General features: G+C 39.1%; 1 protein-coding gene across 1 annotated transcript; it reads right to left on the reverse strand.

Moving 5' to 3' along the window:
- Positions 1-3,438: 3,438 nt before the first annotated feature.
- On the reverse strand, positions 3,439-22,504 carry LOC134790575 (probable phosphorylase b kinase regulatory subunit beta). The gene is made up of 22 exons (XM_063761424.1): positions 22,341-22,504; positions 21,476-21,599; positions 21,082-21,217; positions 15,538-15,820; positions 15,030-15,159; positions 14,291-14,442; positions 13,640-13,976; positions 13,258-13,347; positions 12,942-12,965; positions 11,621-11,775; positions 11,142-11,156; positions 9,907-10,026; positions 9,600-9,710; positions 8,862-8,989; positions 7,540-7,715; positions 7,031-7,293; positions 6,645-6,803; positions 5,663-5,788; positions 5,191-5,414; positions 4,887-5,001; positions 4,348-4,578; positions 3,439-3,703 (listed from the first exon to the last, which is right to left on the reverse strand). The coding sequence occupies exons 2-22, from the start codon at positions 21,576-21,578 to the stop codon at positions 3,548-3,550; spliced, it is 3,234 nt and encodes a 1,077-aa protein (XP_063617494.1). The 5' UTR covers positions 21,579-21,599; positions 22,341-22,504; the 3' UTR covers positions 3,439-3,547.
- Between the last annotated feature and the right edge of the window lie 213 nt (positions 22,505-22,717).

The raw sequence follows: 22,717 nt of genomic DNA on the forward strand, positions 1-22,717 counted from the left end.
CGCGCACTTGTTGATACTAAGCAGTAGTTTGAATAGCGCTTCTCATTGCGTTCATTTTGCAGCTTTTAGCAAGAAAAGATAGTATATGTGTACTATAATCGCTATAACTTAAGTATAAGTGTTGTTTTAGTATTTATTATTCAGGCGTTATGTCTATAAAAGCCATAATTAACCCATATAATTATGCAGCTACTGAATAACAAATAATATGTGGATTTCATTACAGCTTCCAGTAATAGCGTCCACCTCTATTCAAAAACTAGCATTAAAACAGAAACTGCAACCGCTTTTATACAGTTGAAAGTCTTCACCGACGCTTCTTTTCAGCATTTAGTAGCCACTATCACATTTTTCTTAATATTGCCTGCTTAATATCTCACAACACAGAATACATACAGCTAATTGCTGCTGATGCTGCTATTATGCAGCTTTTAGTAACCACAAATGCTTTAAGCTGAATAATGTCTGACTAACTGTGTAAGAAATAAGTATTATTCAGCTTTAGTATGCAAAACCGATACTATGCAAAATTTATTCAGCATTTATTGGTATATAGGCCCCACTAGGCCCACATATTTTCTTATTCCGAATTTAGTAATTTCCACCGCTTATACACAAAATGTATGCAATCTTAATTTGAATAAGATGACAATTTTATTCTATTATCCTGCTTGTGTGTTACTTGGGCATTTTATCGTGTAATATAAAGGGAATTGCTAATGGCTCCTCTACACGATGGGCCAACGTCGGCCAATCCAAGGGACGCATTTATGCGTTAGAGGGAGCAAGTGATATTGCTATCTCATTCTACCGCATAGCTGCGTCCCTTGGATTGGCCGACGTTGGCGCATCGTGTAGAGGAGCCATAAAATTAAGACACAACTGCCATAGTGGATTTAACGTAAAGGCAGGAACACGAAGGCACATTGCACGACAAACTGTATAACATTACAAATTATAATTATGTTTATACAACCATAATAACTAATAACAGAAATAATGAATTAAAAAACGTTAAAAAAAAGGAAGAATATATATATCGTTATATATATCGTTGTCTGAGTACCCACAACACAAGCCTTCTTGAGTTTACTGTGGGACTTAGTCAATCTGTGTAAGAATGTCCTATAATATATATATTTTTTTAATATCGAAAATTATTCCGTAAATTATTAGACGACTGTTGGTTTCCGGTGCTTATCTATTTGCCAAAGATACCTGGTACACTTCCTGTTCCCCTCGCAGCATTAGTCGCAGTATTAGCTAAAATTGAACTAATAGGAGTAAACGGTTGCGGCCGCGATGGCAGCGTTCATATTTTGTAGAGATAAAAGTAGGAAAACAGGCAACATCTAATACATGCGCCTTAATATAACATTTAAGTTCGTTTTTCAGTCACAATTTACGAAATAGAAAAACCACTTTCACACCATTTTTTCCAATTCTAAAGAGCCAATTTAAATACGACCGCTTACAGTGTCTTAGTACATTACTACAGAGGCCGGGACGAAAGGGGTTGCCGGCCGAAGACATATAGACGGCCGAGCGAAGCGAGGCCGCATAGGTCTGAGCGCGGGCAACCCCATTTCCCGCCGAGGTAAGGTAAACCAGAACTTCGGGAGTATTGTCAAGAGGGCGCTCGTTTTGAATTTTATATAGCAACAATTTGTATAGTGGGGACAATGGAAATTGGCAGATGATTTTTGTTTTATTCCGACAACTTTAATAAGTGCGAAGTTTGATGTTTGGATATTTCTTCGGTTTTTACGCTATAAAATTCGTGAATTTTACGACGTATGACACATAAATCAAAATCATCCAAATCTATTTTATTTTTTGTTTTCTTTTTTTTAGGTTTGGTCGTTTAATTCCGCCCTTACGCCCTTCGCTAGCAATCCGTGATGCCGATGCATGCGATACACCTAATACACAAATCAAATTATTACAAGACATCAACCAAATCGTGACGACCTGACTATAGTGACATTTGTCCATAAGTTTGAAACTTACCCGTCAATTCAGGTGCTAATTTCGTTATGTTTTCTAATGGAAGAAATTTCTCTCCCGCACGTTTTTTTCCCAGTAAATAACTATATACACTATTTACAACTTTTTTCTCTGTAAAATCTAAAACTTTCGGCATGATTATTGCAGTCTAATAATAATTCACACGAAACTAGACAAAGCAATGTTTACATTGTCAATATTGACAACTATCATAGAGGGTAGATGTTGTCTATTATTAAAATTGTTGCCATTGCTAGAAACTAGTACCAACAAATTTCCGTAACATGGCGCACCCTCAATAGATCCTGGTTCACCTATATGTATAGTGCTTTTCTCAAACATGCAATGAAATAAATAAAATAAAAAATCCACGAAACCCAAGTTTTATTTATAGAAAAAACTAAAAGTAAACTACACCCAAAATATAACCAACACGTACCTAATATATCATTATCACGCGTATGTTTTACACGAGTCGTGTATTTTTACTAACCGTATATTTTCATGTATCTTTGATTTTTTCGCCTTGTATCCGTCTGACTGTCGTTTTCGTCACATAAGTTTACATAGTCTTTCATGTTGATATCATGTTTCACATACATCGTTGCTTTATGCATGGAGTAAATAAGTATAATTTCCACAGTGTTGACGAATTTGTAGTTACATTCATTTAAAATATGCCACAAAACTGTTTCTAATAAACTGTAAGCCATTTTTCTTAGTTTCTCAAATAATAAAATTGCCCTAAGCAACCATATACATACTTCGTCTTTGACTTGGCGGCAGAGGCAGCAAGTTATTAAAATCAATTCTGCTTACGCTGCCAATTCCAACACCTACGATTACAATTAATATTAATTTCATTATTTCGTCGGAACTCATATTAAAGTCAAAAAATCAACAACGCACCATAAATCCAATAAAAAAGAATGAATATTTTTCAACTTTACCTCCATAACAATTTAAAAAATATAACTACGCATGTTTGAGTAGACCTTTTTACCGCTAACGTTTAGATGAAATATTTTAAATGTTTTTATTTGTGTAGTTAAATTTATAATTTAAAATTATAGAATGTATTATTTATTAAGTTCATGTTGATTTTATACAAATAAAACTGCAAATTATAGCAAACATTGTTTTTTGTATTTTTTTTATAGGCGTAGTGGCAGAGTGTCATTGTCATTACGAACCATAAAGCAAATACTGCCTCTAGTTTTTTTTTATGGATGAATGCCACGATGCTGTGTCACAAATATCTGTGAAATGAAAATTAAAAAAGAGGACTTTGCCGGCCTAGGCCTGCAAGATGTGTATGAAATTCCATTAACGACCTTTTGTCCTAGCCGCACCTGAAACGTCATACTTCGCAGCCTATTATAAGGAACATAACATCAATATTTCATTGCATGTTTGAGAAAAAAAACTTACATGGCACATCACGGTAGAGATCGAGATAATGTTGCGCTTACGACTATTCAGTAATTTTCTTATAACGGAACACATTCAAATGGTCGATGTACACGTCGCGATCGTTCGCTTAGGAGACTAGGCAGGAGTCGTGCGCGGCGAGCGACAGCTCGGGCAGCGCGGACTCCTGCAGCACGCTGTTCACCACGGCGCGCGCCAGGTAGCCCACGCTCACGGGCGCCGGCGCCGACGCCAGCGGCTCCGAGTCGCCCGACACCCCGCTGTCCTGGAAACGTACCACGATAGAGTTTAGTGCCGCGGGTTACACTTCAGCGGCTGGCGACGCGAGGAACGGCCGTTCATACGTTTGATCGAGTTCGAGCTGTGTGTGGGTATCAGCCGAGAGAGCGGGTATCAGACCGCAACCTAAAAATCCGCTGCATCTTATCAGAGGCGCTACACTAAGCACTGTGCACGTTTGTTTGGCGGAAAGATTGCAGCCCTGAGAGGTCACTAAATAGGTATCATAGATCTACAAGGTACAGGATTGCCTGCATGCCTGTCAAATATCAGAAGTGCGACCAAAAGCGGAATGATGTCAAGTGTGGCGGAATGAAGTATTGCATTCAGAAATAATATGTAATTTAATTACGTAAATAGTTTATACCAAGTATAAAACAATTTATATTACCAAGAAATTATCATCCACAGTAACTTCGGAATACAGTTTTTCTAATTTCCCAGTCCGCTAAAAGCGTCAAGCGTCATTCTAGATCTGTGCTAAGTATAATAATCAACAAATCAGCATTCATGGCTCGATTGTGTTAGCACGACCGACAGCTCGCATGTATTCACGAAGAGACATTCCTTCAAGAAGAGACCGAAAACAGCAAGGCACGGGAATAGCGTATAGCTACGAACGTAACGTACCTTAGCATAGGTGTGATGGGCATCCTGTAGTAACTTGTCAAGGTCGAGTGCCTGAAGACACAGCTCAGGGTTCCGTCGCAAGATGGCGGCCACCACACACAAGAGCTCCACACATAGTTGTCGCCTCGCGGCCGACGGTGCGCGGACCAGGGCACCTTCGACCAGTAATGCGAACGATAGCTCCGAGCGGGACATGTTAACTAACGTGGGGCTCGCGGGGATGCAGTGACCCTGTATTAAAAAAAAGTACATTTCTTTGACACATACCGAAATTGATTGGTAGATTTGTTGGTGTATTGATGATATACTCTCAAACCGAAATATAGAGCGCAGTCTCTGAATAGCTCTATTAACATAATACACGCTAAAAATTACGAGGAAGATTAAAAATTTGTAGCAAAGCTACGTCAAAAATTATATAATTTTTCACTACGCTCAGCAATCGATACTAGCTTTGCTCTGGAATCTCTGGATTCAATAATAGAGAGTGAAGGCTTAGAAAATTCGAAGCGAAGATTTAAAGAGTGTTTGATGCATACATGGATTGTTATTCCTTTCGGGGTGCGCAGCAGGATGTCCCACACTTGTATGTAGAAGTGTTTGGGCACGCGGCACAGGCAGCCTTCCAGTTGTCGCCTTTGTAGCGGAGTCAATCTGAAAAACATTTGACGTGAATTATACATTGAATTTTATTATTATCTGTATTCAACATGGACACAAAAATAATTTATCATTAGAAAATAAGTTGAAAGATAATGAAATACTAAATATAATCCCTCGATCCTAATTCGGTAAAAACCGGAGATATAGTTGAGGGTATGATAGTAAATAGTAGGTACTCACCCCTCCTCATCAGCCCAGTCGGAAACCGTCAACACCCTCTGCAGTAACGTCCGCAGGCGATAAGGCGAGAGTGCCTCGAGAGGCGCGCCCGCGCGGCCCTCGCTGGGAAACAGCCGCAAGTACGTGCGGATGGCTTCCAGCACCCAACCCACGCGGATCTTGAGGATGCCGCGGAACATCTCGGGGCTCGTGCCGATCAGACGGCCGCAGTATAGCACGATTTCCTGAGGTCAACAACAAAACAGATATGTCATAAATTGAGACACAAACTAGAGAGGTAAAATAGTCGGCTGAAACGACCTTACACAGCGAGGGCTTAATGATACAGTGAGACGGAACAAAGCCTCGCTTCTTAACAAGAGTCTTATACTTATGTGCTTTCATATCTGCTGTAAGCAAGAGAGCAATAGAGTAATATTTATACAATGTTTCACATGGCATTCATCATCTAGCTGTGAAATAAAATAGCCACCTGTTGCAGTACAGCTCCGATGACGTCATACGGCTGGATGGTGGAGTACATAACAGATTGAATCTCGCCCGGCGTCATAGGTTTATCAAACACTGTTTCCTTGTGCCCGATCACGCCGACGGTTAGCTGGAACAATACATTTATGTGTGAGAGTGTAAAGCGGTTAACAGATATATTTGTCATGTCATGATGCCTCGTCAACATCAGCTGTCGACCCGTTGGTTGGTTAAGAAACGGTAGCTACCCAAACTGCCAAAGATCTGTAATTTCCAAGCCCAATTGTATCTTCTTGTGTGACTCATTTAAACTTACAACGCTTTAGAACTTGGTATACCTGCTTGCCGTTGACCAGCACGGTGGTGATGAAAGGGCTGATGGAGTCGACGGTGTGGTTTAGCAGCGAGGAGCAGTACCGCACGGCGCGCCAGTGTCGCAGGACGCCGGCACTGTGGTAGAGGCTCTTTAATGAGTCTAGGGCCGTCGTGACTTACTATACCTGCTTGCCATTGACGAGCACGGTGGTGATGAAGGGGCTGATGGAGTCGACGGTGTGGTTCAGCAGCGAGGAGCAGTACCGCACGGCGCGCCAGTGTCGCAGGACGCCGGCACTGTGGTAGAGGCTCTTTAATGAGTCTAGGGCCGTCGTGACTTACTATACCTGTTTGCCATTGACGAGCACGGTGGTGATGAAGGGGCTGATGGAGTCGACGGTGTGGTTCAGCAGCGAGGAGCAGTACCGCACGGCGCGCCAGTGTCGCAGGACGCCGGCACTGTGGTAGAGGCTCTTTAATGAGTCTAGGGCCGTCGTGACTTACTATACCTGTTTGCCATTGACGAGCACGGTGGTGATGAAGGGGCTGATGGAGTCGACGGTGTGGTTCAGCAGCGAGGAGCAGTACCGCACAGCGCGCCAGTGTCGCAGGACGCCGGCACTGTGGTAGAGGCTCTTTAATGAGTCTAGGGCCGTCGTGACTTACTATACCTGTTTGCCATTGACGAGCACGGTGGTGATGAAGGGGCTGATGGAGTCGACGGTGTGGTTCAGCAGCGAGGAGCAGTACCGCACGGCGCGCCAGTGTCGCAGGACGCCGGCACTGTGGTAGAGGCTCTTTAATGAGTCTAGGGCCGTCGTGCCGTTCACCTGGACAAACGATATAATGAATCAAAAATATATAATACACTGACGAATAGATTGATCAATGATCAAAAAAGGAAGGATGGAAAGGGAAAATTAAATCGAGTGCTGCGACCGATCCAACATTTTCGAACAATTCCTACACGTATCGCAAAGCAGATAAACGCAATTAAACGGTTCTTATAAGAGTCGTACCAGAGGTTTTACGTCTGTGAGGGATTAGTAGCTCTTACTTCATACATCGCTCCTTCTCTGTCCTTCAAAATGCCCCAAAGCTGGCACTGGGCGAAGATATTGTCCGTGCCCCGTAGCGCTGCTACGACGTCCGCAGTCGAACGGTTCTTATACGAGTCGTAGCAGAGATTTTCTTCGCGGTAGGTGAGCGTCCGCGGTACGTCCGTGAGGGACTGGTAGCCGATGTATTCGTGTTCGAGCTGCCTGAACTGGGTGAACATCTCCGACGGGAATTCGCCTTGGCTCATGAAGTCCAAGTGCTCTGTAAAAAAAAAACTTGTTTTTAATGCTGATCAGCATTTTTAACAACGTCTTTGTTGATCATTACATATGCGATAATTATTAAAAGGATTAACTGTAACTTGCTGTAACGTAAGGGTGCTAAATTTATAATTAATTATAAATTGTTGCGCATTGTCTTCTTGCTGTTTAGGAACAACCTAACCATCAGTAACTGTAAAACATCAGTCAACATCAATCGTGACATCAGTAATTGTTAGAACTTTACCCATGCAAGAGCTGGAGATGAGGTTCTGCAGGCGGCCGAGGCGGACCTTGACGCCGTCGCAGTGGCCCTTCTTGAGCATCGCGAACAGGTCCAGCATCTGCTTGAAGTGCGGGTCGCGCATGTGCTCCTCCCGCACCAGGAGACACACCGTCGGTCGTCCGGACAGTCGCCAGTACCTACATACAACCAAACACAAATTTCGATGATCGTGATTATTTCACGTTTTTAGAGTGGAGTTTACCACTATACAGTAAATTTTTATCGATCAAATAATCATCGTAAACCATGGTCTAATAAAACATGGTCTTCTATTCCCAGAGTGACACGGGCCTACGTCACAATAACATTGCCACTTTATTTCAACATAACATGTTACATGGGTACATTATACCTATGGTTAATAAGTTAAAATATTTCTTTATAATTTTATAATTTTCATTTATATGTATTTTATCTTAAATTTTACAATAACACGTCATTTTTAATTATTCGTTAGCAATATCTTCCGATTCACGACAGAAATTTCAGACGTTCGGGTAATTCTGTTTACACTACTGACAACACAGGATAGCTCTGTCACATTTGACAATTCGGATCTAGATAACTTCATGCCCTGACCGTCATCCTTGTCGAACGCGTGTTAATTGTTATTTCCTTCTCGCTCAGTGTCAGCAGTCGCAGTGTTTTCCAAACTTTTCACGCCGTAAGCTTGGTAATTAATGTGTAACTGTGAATTAGTTTTTCAAACATTTGTCTTGTATAGATAAATAAAGTTTAATTTAATACATTAGATTTGTTTTATTTTACTATGTTTCTAAATGAATAACTTAAAATTAATGCCGTTAAAATAATTTTCACCGTTGGTTAAAATTCTCCCACATTTTAAAGTTTGAGAACCTGTAAACAGCATGATGACGTAGGCCCGTGTCAGTTAGGTCATACGCGAATCTCGGAATAGAGTACCAGGCGGAGTATATTATTATACCATGATCGTAAACCTGAAAAAAAATCAACTTGGGCAGGATATGAACTTATGGATCGATATGTTTTGCCTTGTCAAGTTGTCACGCTATATCAATTAAACCAGTCATGTAAATATTACGACGAAATTTTGAATGTGTTCGATCTTTGCATTTCAATCTCAGATCCATACTCCTTCATACTAGAGTGCAAATAGAAGATGTTGATTTCAACATTCAATTTGCACTTATGTTTTTCGGAATTACAATTCGGTAATTGGTCCGTCCATTGGTTAGTCCTTCCATCTCAAGTTTCAGTAAAAGGAAGCTTTAGCAAAATGTTACCCGTTTATGAGAACTCACTTGCCAACAAACTGCAACTCGGTCTTGATGTCGTCGATGAGCAGCGCCATGTCGCGGTACAGGTAGAACTCCGACACCTCGAATATCAGCGGGTAGCACAGCACTGTCATTCCGCACACGCGGTAGATCTATTTAGAACGGATACCATTATTGTAGCCAGTAAAATAGGGCACTTGACGTTAAACCCTTATTAAAACTCACTACCACTTGAGCCACCTTACCAAAACAAGGTAGATTTTTGTAATTAGTGAGTTGTGGCTGTAAACTAAAAAAAAATCCTTAGGTACACTTATTGTGAATTTTAATTTAAAGTGGTAGGGTTCAATTTTGCGTAATTTCTGACACCCGTATGCCCATTAAAGGGTTATTGAACGAAGTTTGGTATTTCTATAACTAACTCTGAATCATATTATGGCAGCAAGTTTAACAACTGGAACTAGATGCCTCTGTATGGGTGGCCCCGGATGTATATAGATACATAAAGCAGTAGCTACTTAGGTTGTCAAGAATTTACGGTTTATAATCCATTTACAATAAATTGTTTGGCGCCTTACAGCGTCATCTCATTACGCTGTCAAATTTACGGGTAGTATTCCGTTGTCTATGATCTTAATAACCGAACGAAAGTAATGCATTCATATTACCCTTTGGTAAATCTAAATACTGGCGGTGAATGAATGGTCGAGTTGCCTGGGATTGGAAAAGACAAACCATCACGATGCTTTTTGTCTCAGTTACCTTACTGGTTCCCAGCGATCCAACGGGTCGGATCGGGCGTCCCGTCAACTTCAGTTTAGGACAAACGCCCAGCTGTCTGTACACGTGCACTAATTGTGTTGAACTGCAAATCTGTGAAATAACTACAACATCAATATCTCTAAATCTTATATGAAAACACTCGCGGGCGCGCGTGACACCGCTATATGAAACGTAACGGTACTGTAGATAAGGTTCCAATTTCTTTGACTCTTAGTAAGGCGCGTCCAACGCGAATCCGTCACTGCAGCAGGTAAATTAGCTGTGGGTAATGTAAGAATATTTATACCTGGACTGGTTCGACTTCATGTGGCGTCTGGGTCTGGATGCCGTAGGTCCCCATCATGGCCTGCAGACGCATGGACTCCGCGATCAAAACCACTTGTACCACCAAGTCCGTTGCTATGCCCTGTTTAAGTTTAGTCACTGTAATTTTCCTTTCATGTATATATAGAACCAAAAGAAAGAAAAACTTACTTATATCGTTTCTAAGATAATAATTTAATGATGATGATGATGATGATGTAGGTAAGCTACTATAAATATGCAGAAGATTATTTTTTGTGTTAGTAACTCTAAATCAGAAGTAAAGTTATTTTTATTTCTGTATTACATATGTCAGTCTGGTGAAGATGTACATTTAATGGTATGATGGGTGAATATGCATGAAGAGGCTTGGCATTGGCTCCGCCAAGTAGAGCAGGCGTCTGATTCGTCAAGTTGCAATTTTTTCTCTAGTCATACGTGTAGGCAGTGTAAAAGTAATGTTAACTATGTTCATTCATACTGCTACATTCGTACTACCACTTGGTAGTGTTAATATCGTCGCAACTCAAACATTACGCTTTTTTTGCTAACATATTCGTTGTCAATAACAAAAGCATTGCTAAAGGGCAATTTATGCTGCTTACGTAGTGTCATTCATCGTTTGGCATTTTGCAAAAATTACAAAAACTGAAGCTATAGTTACGTAGCTTAACAAAAACTGAAGCTACGTAACAATTTATGCTGCAGAAAAATAAAGAAAGAAAATGCAAAAGGTGTCACTTTGTCGTGTGTTAGAAAGATGCTGCAGACATACGACAGGAATTTCAAAGCTAGTTTGTAATTGACAGATACCTACTAGTAGTTATATTATAACCCATTTGATTTTCCACCCTAACACAAACAAAATAAAGTCAATGTTTAAAAACTCCGCCTAATCGTAAGGTGCTATTAATATTGATTAAGATATATAATTATTAAAAACAGATAAAAAAAAATGTGGAATACCTACCATGTACAGATGTACCCAGTTAAAAATATTCTTTATTGACGATCGACAAAGTGAAACCCTTTGCTTGGAGACATCACGAACACGAACTATATGACATTTTACAAGAACAGAAGAGATAAATAATTATGTAATTAGAATAGACCAATCCGTAGCGGCGACCATGCGGCACGTCGTTCAAACAACTCAAAGAGCTATATTAATATTTGTATACTAGCATCACATGCTTTTTGCCAATGCCTAATACTTACAAACGCTGGCTTGGCCTGAGATTTGCGCATGAAAGTAAAACAAAAACACATTTACTGACCATATTATGTAAGAATTTATTATGAAAATGACACGAAAATTGTAGTTATAACTAAGAGGGCTGGTGTGGTAGGTGCGCGGTGGTTTTATTAAAGACGATAGCTTGATGGAGCCCAAATCTAGAATAAGTATTTATTTTTCTACGTTCTGAGCAAAAGCGAAAAATTCAAATTTGATGAAATATTAAGTGTTTATCTGTTTAGATATGTTTCAGTGACGTAAAATAGTCAGTATGATGTTATGGATCCCGCGCTATATGTATTTTTCTAGAATATTGCACATGCAGTAAATACAGGATCCGACCCGTCCTGTTTATACGCAAACCGTCAGTCAGCAGTTGCGTCAGCATGACCATGGTTTGGCTCGTGGCCACAGGACGTCATCTCCTCCGCCACAGGCAGCTGTGTGTCTTGTATTGTACCTGGAAGGCGGAGTAGCGGCCGGCGCGCCGCGGCCGGTTGTAGGAGGGCAGGTAGCGGCGGATGGGGTCGAGCTCGTTCACGTGCAGCAGCCCACCCGTCAGCAGCTGAGCCAGCACGAACATGGACTGCGCCCATAGGAACAGCCCTCCTGTGTCTACACGATCAAATATCTATTACTTCACCTGTTTAGTACCTACTTTGCTGATGTCTAAAGAAAATTGCATCGCTTAAGCTCGCATAGTAATGGTAATATAAGCGTTATGCCCGTAAGCCTATTTTTTTTGTTTTTCTCATCAGCCATTTCATAACTAAAACATTTTATGTTGGCGCAAAAAAGTGTTATTAATAGTAGAACAGCCAGAAGAGGTAATATAAAATCTAAGAAAAAATCGTGTCCGGGATTTGACAGGTAGAATAGATCACGTCTCCGTAACGTTATGTGGTAATTCTAGTTTTCGAATCTTGACATCCTTGATATTTGACGATTTAGTTACCACAAAAAATATGGCGCCGTATTGCGCAATCTAATTCAGCTACCAATCTCGCAGGCATTCTTCATTCTTAATTTGTTTTCTTCTACAATCATTCACTCTTTGGTAGGTATGTGAAGTAATACTTATGATGAATGTTAGTTTAAACTCGAATGATAAAAACCACGCTGAAACCAATTCAATTAAGTTATTAACTAGCTAGGCGTTAGCGGTTGTGAAGCGTGTTGTCGCATTGTAAGAAGGCAAAGCTGTTCGCGTCCGTGGGTGCTAGTCATCAGACATTTTATCGCGACATTTTGACTATTACTATCGAAGTGTCTCAAAGTTCAGTTGTTCTCGCGATCCGTTTTTATTTAGAGTTGTTTGGGTTCTCAACCCAGTAACTTAGGAAGGCTTTTTGCGAGGCCGACAAATTGGAGGCACATTGTGAGCCAAATTGCTTGATCTGCGGTATTTCTATACATTTTTAAAAGTTTTCACAGGAATTTATCGACTTTATTTCACCCACCCCGTTTCATTACCGAACTGTCGTCATTTTCAATCAAGGAACGCTAAGGTCAAATAGCTTGATTAAAATGATTAGCTTGTATAATATATTTGTAGGTCATTGCAAAAATAAAATAACGGGCTCAGTAAGCTAATAAATAATTAAGGTAGTAATTAGGGGAGCTCCTTATAAAAAAAAAAAAAGATATAATGAAGTAATCCTTAAATTATTTGTTGTTAAGCATTGCATCACCAACTAAAGATTGTTAGACACTGGTAAAATGTGCGAAAGATTAAAAGTCAAAGAAGACACAGATCATTCTCAAAGCTAGTACAATTTTACCTTTGCTGTCGTCGCCGGGTTGGTCTGGAATTACACATTTTAGAACTTTTTATTTTATTTTTTTACGAATATAGTAACTGGCGTAGAATTTATATGAAATTGATTCAAAACTTAAGATTTTACGCCATGGCACTGATATGTAAGTAAGGCCACTCAACTCAACACGCTACTGGCAGGAATTTACGTTAAGTGAAAATTACTTTATTATATTATCCTGTTTAGCTTCGATACCATTTGGTAAAGGACACGTATTCAAAACTCATAGGAGCCAAAACAGGAACGCTTTTATCAGAAAAATGTTTCGAGAAACACTTACTGGCTGGCATCCGACGGACTGAATATGGCTCGTTCCGTTCGTTCTCTATTCCTTCCCGGGGAACATAATAAAACCACGGAATCACGGGATCTGAAAACATTTAAATCAATAAATAAAACACACATACACATAATTAATCCGCTGTATAAGAAATAAATCAAATCCACAATTACAAGCCGCTTGCATTTTTTATGCTTTACAATACTCGTAAACTCTTTGTTAAAAAAAACAGTCACAATTTTGAAATTTTTGAATGTGTCTAGACATTCTGTTTCATTGTTAGGTATTTTGCATGATTGCGACTGTACATTCATAGCATTAAGTTTCATTATTGTTCGTATCGTACCTTTCGTATGGTATTTATAAAAATAACTCAATTTACCTCCAAACTCATCCATATATATCCTGGCCTTCAGTAACCTCTGGTACTCCTCAACTTGATCGGGTAATGTTCTAAACACCCCGTCAATAATCATCATAACGTAGAAGAGCGGCCACTCGGACTCTATCCCATCAAACTCCTTGAGTTCACCCTCATTGTAGTATCTACGAGAAGGGTCTTCTAGTACGCATTTGTAACCGTCGCGGCTGAATCGTTTGAAGCCGTATTTGCCTTGTAATCGCCGAAGGATGTTGGATTTGGTTAGTTGGAATAAATGGTCCTCATGCGTGGCGAACGCAGGAAATGATATTGTCGGTAGGAGAGCTACGTCGACGCCCTGAAAACGTATAAACCACCATAAGGCCTGTGCACACTGTGCGCGTTGTAATATACAGATCCTTATGAGAGACGACACACCGCTTGCGTGACGTGTGCGTGCGCGGGTCATATATTTTAGCGCCTTTTAAAGATCCCATAAACTCACTGTCTGTCAAACGGGCATAAATCTATATGTATGGGGTATCTGTTCGTATGACGAGCAGAAATATGTAGAAAGTATATAATTATAGCTACATAGTAAATCAATTTAGCATCGAATTTGAATATCAAGTCTAGAATCAGTACTCTGTAAAAAAAATTGGACAGGTTTACCTTAGAACTAGATTCCCTCGGCAGCATAGTTTCGAATATACTTCTATTGCGGTTATGGGCGTCAATGTCCACGTACACCACGCTCCACGACGCGCCCTTGTCTCCGAACAGGTTGCAGCCGTTTATCGCTTCCAATGCAGCCTTTGCCATACCTGGGAAATTTGTTTTTTTATAGGAAACTTCAGCTAACTAATAATGGACCTTATCTCGTTACAATAAGGTTTACACTTTACTGTGCCTTCTCTTGAGCTTGTGTGTGAGCTAGAATTTATCTTATAAAAGCCATTGAATGTCTCCAATAAGTCTCAAGGAAGAATAAACAGAATGTTAAAGCAGAGACGCTTTCGAGATGGATTTTCGTACACTGACCTGCCTGTTGCTATCTCTATTGCACGCGCATAATTATATTGCTGTCCTGCCCATGATGCCGGCTGTCTTATGCGCGTATGATGTTGTTGTTTGCGCGTGCAATAGAGATAGCAACAAGCGGGCCAATGTACGGAAATCTATCTGTAAAGCGTCTCTTCTTTAGACTCTTTAGATAGAGGATCGAAGTATAACAAGTCAACTGTTCTTTAACTGTTTTCAAGTTAAACTAAATGTTACACTGTGGAAAATGTGGAAATCCATTATTAAGGCCGAATATTTAAACCAGAGATAGAAAGAGTAAGTAACCTTCTAATAATGTGTTATTAAATGAGACCAGTAATTATTTCTTGTACACGAAATTAGTGTTTACCTATGGAAGAAGCATGTATTTCTGGTTTGCCATCGTTGTATTTGGAGCCGCGCTCCCACATTCCATAATCTGGCGTCCTGTAGGCGCGCTCCACGTAATACACCAAGTTCTGGATAAAAGCTACTTCATCCTGAAACATAGAAAAATAAACTTTAAGATAGCGATAAAGTTATAATTGGTATGTTGTTGACAAACACAATAACAAATACATAATAATAATAGTGTACAGGAAATTATTACGATTAGTAAATTGTGCTCACTAGATTGACAATTATGCAATATATTTACTTTATTAGATACTTTTTGAAAACGTAATAACTAGGTACTACACATATTATGAAGCTGAAACAACCCTGAGTATGTATGATATGTGTGGTCAACATGATATTTGTTTCTGTATGAAGAAAAAGAAATACAGCATGATTTGATGATGTATATCTGAAGATAATATTGTTGGTGAACAGACAGTACTAGTTCTTTAGGACTTGGTTTCACGTATTCAACAAACCTGTGTATAAATGATTTGTAGTCCTGAAGTAATCATCTGCACAAGAAACAGCAGATATAACGAAACCACATCTATCTGCAGATGATGGTACTGGTTATCCGACAACACCGGCTCGCCTGTAGTGAGGTGGAACTTGACGTGCAGCGCGTGTGCTGCCATCTGCCTCGTCTTGAACGCCTCGACGCGCGCGGACTGCTTCACCCAGCACTCGAGGATGCCGCGCATGCACTTGACTGTGCTCTGGCCGAGCTCGTGCGATTTGCCGCGGTCGTCGTCGATGCGTCTATGGATTGAACAGGAGAACGTGTCATTTAGGGTTCCCGATAAGCGTGGGGCGCTAAACTTAAGTGAATGAATGTGTTTGGCTCCTGCTATTATTTTAAATATCTAGAATTGTAAGCACAGAAGCATAATGGCAAAAATAAAGGTAGGTGAACTTTGCACTACAATGAGTTTAATTTTAAGCACCTATAAGGAGTGTTTTTGTATATAAATGTGCACCTTTTTAACAAATTTGTTTTATGGGCCTTAGAGGATAAGAGGAATGCCGCAAAGATTTTGAACTTTACTTCAAACTGATAGGGTTTAACTTTGCGTAATTTCCGATTAAGGCCCCCCTATAAGGCAGTTGAAGGGTAAAAAATAGTGATGTACCGACTATTGATTTGGCCGACTAACCGACTAATCGGCGCTCGAATGGCCGATTAGTCGGCCGACTAGTCGGCTAGTCGGCCAGATCATTAGTTTCGTATAAGTTCAGGTGAAAACAATAGTTTTGCTCCTTTGGTTGCGCTGTTCATCATAATTTAGCTTGGCTAAAAGGTGTTCTTTACGGGTTCAAAGACTTATCACAAGAATCCTCGTTTAATTTCTGTCTTTAGTTCTTTTATTTTGCGATCCTGAGCAGACCGTCAGTACCTACAGCTTGTAGGAGGTATTTCCAAGGCTCTATTTCCCGTACGTAGGTAGTCGCCAGTTAAGAACCTATCCCCTGTGGTCAGCGTCTTTACGAGCAACGTGCCCTGACTAAGTATCTAAATTTTGCAATAACATCAATAGTTCCTCATGGCTCCACCATTAAAAATAAACTGAATAATAATAATAAACAAATGTAACTATCGAACTTGCACATGAAATTACACGAGCATCAGTTGAGATCGACCTGTAGAGGAAAACACTAGCCCACCAACATACGATAACGATCAACGGTCAATGTCGTACATCCCTAGTAAAAAACTAGTTATTAGGATATTTGATCCATTGAAATGGTACATTTTGCCTTGCATCCACAGACCAACCCCTATAGACCGAGCTTATAGGACGACTCGCGGTCACCGCCCGTATGGTGTATAGGTCAAATATAAGATTGTTCGCGCGCCGCTCCGATCAGTTGCGCCCAACGTAACGACCTGTTAGCAGTGTGCACGAGTCTAAGAAAATAAATCGTAAACTATTGAATTCATTGGGAAATCATGGGATATTGCAGCGTAAAATGGTGTGGCAAGTCATCTAAGACATCTACTTACGAAACAGATGGAATAATATCCCACAGGAAAGTCAAATTCATTATTTCATTGAATAATGTTTCTTGTCCGCGGGGTTCATTTTATACTGGTCAGTAAGCAGAGGCGAAGTATGTCCGTCCCTTTTCGTCAACTTGAAAATGCAATGCGCTATCCCTTTCCCTTACGACTAGTGATGTGACGATGATGGTTTTTCAGTTGCGGAAACTTCGTGCTTCGTCATACCGTATTGTACCATTTTAGACATAATATATAGGTAATATGTTGTGTAAGTTTTTTAGAATCCTTTTAGGCCAGCGGAGCAGTTAGGCCGCATGTCACGAGATGGACCTGATGATGAACTTCAAAGAAGTGCGAGGACACTCGGTGTTGGTTTGTGATAGACATATGTTGTATGGGTTTTTTAGAATCCTCTAGGTGAGCAGTTAGGTCTCATGTCACGAGATGGACCTGATGATGAACTCCAAAGAAGTGCGAGGGAACTCGGTGTTGGTTTGTGATAGACATATGTTGTATGAGCTAGTTTTTTAGAATCCTCTAGGTGAGCAGTTAGGGCTCATGTCACGAGATGGACCTGATGATGAACTTCAAAGAAGTGCGAGAGAACTCGGAGTTGATTTGTATTAGGCATATGTTATTGGTCCATTTGAATATGTTTTCAATACAACCTTCTATGACCTTAATAAAACGGACAAAAGAAAATAATTGTATGAGAATTTGGTGACACTTTTTTCTCGTATCGAAAGAGATTGCGATTCTGAGTGGAAATAATATAAAAATTCTAAACTTTAAAATTCATGTTCTGGGTACTTTAAGCAGAAATGCCCTAATATGTTAAGTAAAAATTTCAGGTACATTGTTAAATTACTTAATGAAATATTAAATTAATCAATATAATTATTAAGTAAGTTTACTCTAAGTATACTAAATTGGTAACAATTTTACCACAATAAATTTCGGTATCACTGGTAGCAGTACCCACTACCTGTAATGAACATGTCCCATCCCTACGCTTGCACGTGTCAGCGCGCCATGTTTGAAACGACCAATCGCAACGCCGTGAGCACCCCTCCCGCACCTCACAGTTTGGTGATTTGCGTCGGGAACAAAATGGCCAATATTAGGTTTCTAGAGGCGGTGTTCTGTGCTTGCATCAAATCGGGTAGTTCTGATTTTTTTGTATGCTCTATGTGATGTAGTGGTTATGGCAAATCCAAGTTTTCGACCTCGGAAACCGTCCGGGTCATGGTCAAATTTATGAAAAACCACAACATTTTCGGACTTTTTTCAGTTTCTGCCAATTTTTACCAACAAGGACCTATTTTACGGCAAATGTCACTATGAACACTTTAAAGAAGACTAAATTCTCAACAAAGTAGGTTAAAGTTAGAAGGCGATAAACCGAATAGTTTGTAAGATACAGTTGGTTAAAAATTTGCAGAATTTCCAAAATATAATATTTTTAGACGTTTTTTTTCAGTTTTCGTCTATGTGCTCAAGTATGGACCCATTTTACGTCACAAGTCATTATACGTTATTAAAGTACACATCATTCGCAACAAAACGAGACCAATTTGGTATATTAAGACCTGATAGTTCTTTAGATACAGCTGTTCCAAGTTGCTGAGGTGAGTAAACAAAATAATAGAAAGGTTTGTAAAAAGAAATGCGACATAACAAACAAGTATTATTATTTACAAAAAAAACATATAATAATAATAACCTCATTGTATGCGGTACTGGAGGATGTATTATTATTACTTTTTCTTGGACATTTTTGATGCACCAGCCTGATTTTCTAGGTCCACAGCACTCCTTTTGGGAAGAGACCACTCCATTTCTACATCGACCGGCTCAGGCAGCTCGAAATCGTCATCTGATGGTGGGTCATCGACGAATGGTTCGTCCATGTCGAGGTCTGGTTTGTTCTCGCAAGATTGGCCGCTGCAGTGGTTGCAAACAGTCGAGCATTTAAGACCTGCTTTTCTGCAATTATTACAACTACTGGTACAGCCTTTCTTGCAGTTGCAAGAAATCATTTTTAGCAGGGGTTGAGGAGCTGGTGGTTTAGTCATCATTTGAGGAATAAGGCCTGGAGCGGTTCGCATCCAGCCCCAATTGATGGGGTTCTTTTCATGTCCCAGCCAAATCTGTACCTAAAACAAAACCAACAACAATATTAATATCGTAACTTTTAAACATGGAATGAATAATAACGTTTGAAGCAGAAAGGTAATTATTACTGGGTAAATAAAACAAGTTTCACCTGCTGGTATGTCCGCCAAGAGTGAAATTTTGCAGCATCCCTGGTTGGAGGCAACCTGGCGAGGTTCGTACTGGTCTTAATTGCCGAATTGTAGCGAAGGTCGTCAAGGCTTTGAGATTCACTGTTGCCTCCATACAGTGAAACTAGGAAGTTCTCTCCTGCTTTGGTGACCTGCTCAGGTGTCACATTGGGGCTTAGGAAAACCGCAGCGTTTTGTTCAAGGCGCGGTAGTTTCTTCAGTGTGGAAAGAAATGTCATTTTTCCTTGGCCAAAAACTGCTGAAGTAGTGTTGCAGCCACTGAAGGCGTGAAGGAACGGTGCCATTACGGGTTGTGCTTGGTGCGTGAAGGACATCACCGAGTAAGTGACATCAGGGTTTTTCCTCTGCCACATTTTTCAAAAAAAATGTTCTTTTCTCCATCTTGTGACAAACCGCAAAGCATGACCAACAAATCTATGTCCTCGCCGGCGATCTTCACTACGTCATATGTCGAGGACATGGACATGGCTGTGGTGACTATTAACCGGTCAGCATCTTCCTCTGCCTGTAGTGTCAGAATATTGTTCCTCTCCAGGTGCACCTTTAGCCTGTTGATGAGTCTAACCTTGTTCTTGACATTCGATAGGAACTTATCCAGAGAAACTGGAGCAATTATGCCTAATGTATACTTTTTATAACGAGGAATATTAGGTCTTATTCATGAAATTTTTACTTTTGGTGTATATAAGTATTAAAATAAGAAACATTTTGGCATTTATCCGGAAAAAAATAAAATGGCAAATTTTTAATTTCAATTTTTTTTGAAACTATAAATTAAATATCAGAGATGAATTTAGCATCCTTGATTTACCCCAAAATGATACCAAACTTGAGCACATAGCAAAACTTAATATTTTACAAATTTCGGGGGGCACCCCTCCTAAAGTCAAAATTTTGCATCAAAAATTCGATTGGCTCCCCTTCCTAAATCAATCTGTGAGTCAAAAGGAACAACTCTGCAAAATGAAATTCCAACATCATCATTTCCCGTAAATCGCACTTTTTTGTCGTGGACACCACGTATTTGTTGTTTTGTTTTTTCTGTTACTATAAATAGTAGATATCTTAATTATACATAAAAGTTAAAATACAACACACCTTCAGTAGACAAAATGCTGAACAAACACCACTAAACTCAAAAAAATTATTTAATAGGAAATTTTGCTAACATTTGATTAGCTGTATTTTAGAAACTATTTGGTCTATGGTGACCAAATTACTTTCATTTTGTTGCAAATTTAGTCTTCTTTAAAATGTCCATAGTGATATTTGCCGTAAAATAGGTCCTTGTTGGTAAAAATTGGCAGAAACTGAAAAAAGTCCGAAATACTTGTGGTTTTTCAAAAATTTGACCATGACCCGGACGGTTTCCGAGGTCGAAAACTTGGATTTGCCATAACCACTACATCACATAGAACATATAAAAAAATCAGAACTACCCGATTTGATGCAAAGCAACCCCCCTTTTAGAGTACGATTTCAATGGAGTAATTATAGTAATCAGCAAAAATATTTCTAACACAAATGAGTGCCAAAGATAATTCATGATCAGCATGACTGTGATATGTTTGTGTAGGTACATTGTACAGTAAGCTGCAGAGATAACTGACCCAACCCCCTCACCCTGCAAACAAGTTTCTATGCAGGAGGGATACCTAACTGTACCTCTTGAAAACTCGGTTTATTTTTTCATTTAATGAGTGTGCAGGACTGACCTGTATGCTTGGTATAGGCCCCATACTGCAGCTGCACAGTAAATACTATCCCTCACACTCCCAACGTGGAGGTCAGATGATAGCACTGGAAATAGTCCTGTGATTGGACTTTGAAACCGGAGCAATTGTCTTTTCACTGTAATATAAAAATAGTTGTTAGGGTCATTAATATAAAATGCTTATCATGTCAAATTTTGTCAATTCAAGTATATCTTTGACTAACAAAAATTTTAATAAGTATGAAGCTCAATATTTCTTTTATATAACCTTACTTAAACTACTACTTATCTTTATACTAAGATACAATAAAACCTTTTTGTCTCATTTACAAGACACATTAAGTAGGTATTTATTTTATTTACTAAATTTACAAAGGTAAACTAGATTTACTTACCAATTGCATAATATATATCTAGCTGCCTAACAGTATCTTCATAATTGGATACCTTCAGAAATTGCTGAGCATTAATATCATCTATACTCCCCTGTCTAATCATTGTATCTCTATCTGGTAATGCCTGAAATTACAATATATATATATTATATATATAATTATGTAAATATTTACTTCCAAAGGACACATTTTCTGTGTGCAATTTTATATTTTAAATGAGGATTTTGTGTACAATAACTCAATTTAGGTAGATAATTTTTATTAAAATAAGAAGAAATTACAAATTGTGGCCTGTTAGCCCTGTAGTAATCAAATTAATAGCACCTTTCTAAGAGTAAAAAACATACATTATGCATTTAACTACATGTTAAAAGTTTATAAGGGGGCATCCATTATGTTCAAAATATCCTCACATAATTAATGGATGACCCCCTAATTAAATGTGTACAAATTTAATAGGAAATAAGTTGACTCCTCGATGCCAGGCAAATGTAGACCACAATTGCTAGCAAAAAACCAATGGCATACAGACCGTTTATAACCTAGGAAATAGGGTACTTTTTATCCAGAATTAATCCCTTACAGGGGTGCAATAGTGGTTACAAATGTTAGAATTCGGTACGAGAGTACTAAGGTGAAGGGGCCGGGGACAGTTTGCTGTCTGCTACGCGAACATAGTCACGGCCAGGGTCTAATAAGTTGTAGATTAATTTTCCAAATAGAAAAATCAGCAACATATAGAAAAAATATACTTAACTAAAAGTTTTTTCTCTGAGTAAATTGACTTTATCAATCCAAACAAAACAAACCACATACGCCGGACGATACATGAACAATACAAAACTGAATAAACCTGTTTATTTACCTTTTTTTACGTAAATTTAACACGACATTGAAAGGTCAAATTTGTTTGGTAAATATAAATTAGGAATCCATAAGTGTAGCCTGAAAGGACTAAGTTTACATTACCAAATTGTAATACTAATTCTTAAAGGAAAGAGATATCTTACGAATAACGAAGAAATATATCCAAAAATTAAAATAAATCACAACACATTTTACGCTTACTAAACTAAAACGTTTTTCGATGTTCAACTTCACTATACTATGGTTCAATATCTGTGGGTTCAATTTCGCTGAATGTTTCAGACTTATTTAGTATTATTCCTACATTTTATTTTCTTTTGGCAATTAAAATAGTATGATCAGTAAAATGTTACATAAATTGTTTGATTTAAATAC

This window comes from Cydia splendana, chromosome 5, assembly GCF_910591565.1.
Source record: "Cydia splendana chromosome 5, ilCydSple1.2, whole genome shotgun sequence".
Classification (NCBI taxonomy): Eukaryota; Metazoa; Arthropoda; class Insecta; order Lepidoptera; family Tortricidae; genus Cydia; species Cydia splendana.

Coding starts and splice junctions, on each gene's coding strand:
- LOC134790575 (XM_063761424.1), bottom strand. CDS start 21,578: ATGATTAGACAGGGGAGTATAGATGATATTAATGCTCAGCAATTTCTG. Junction 21,218..21,475: donor AGATATATATTATGCAATTG/GTAAGTAAATCT, acceptor TTTATATTACAG/TGAAAAGACAATTGCTCCGG. Junction 7,294..7,539: donor CATCTCCAGCTCTTGCATGG/GTAAAGTTCTAA, acceptor TTTTTTTTACAG/AGCACTTGGACTTCATGAGC.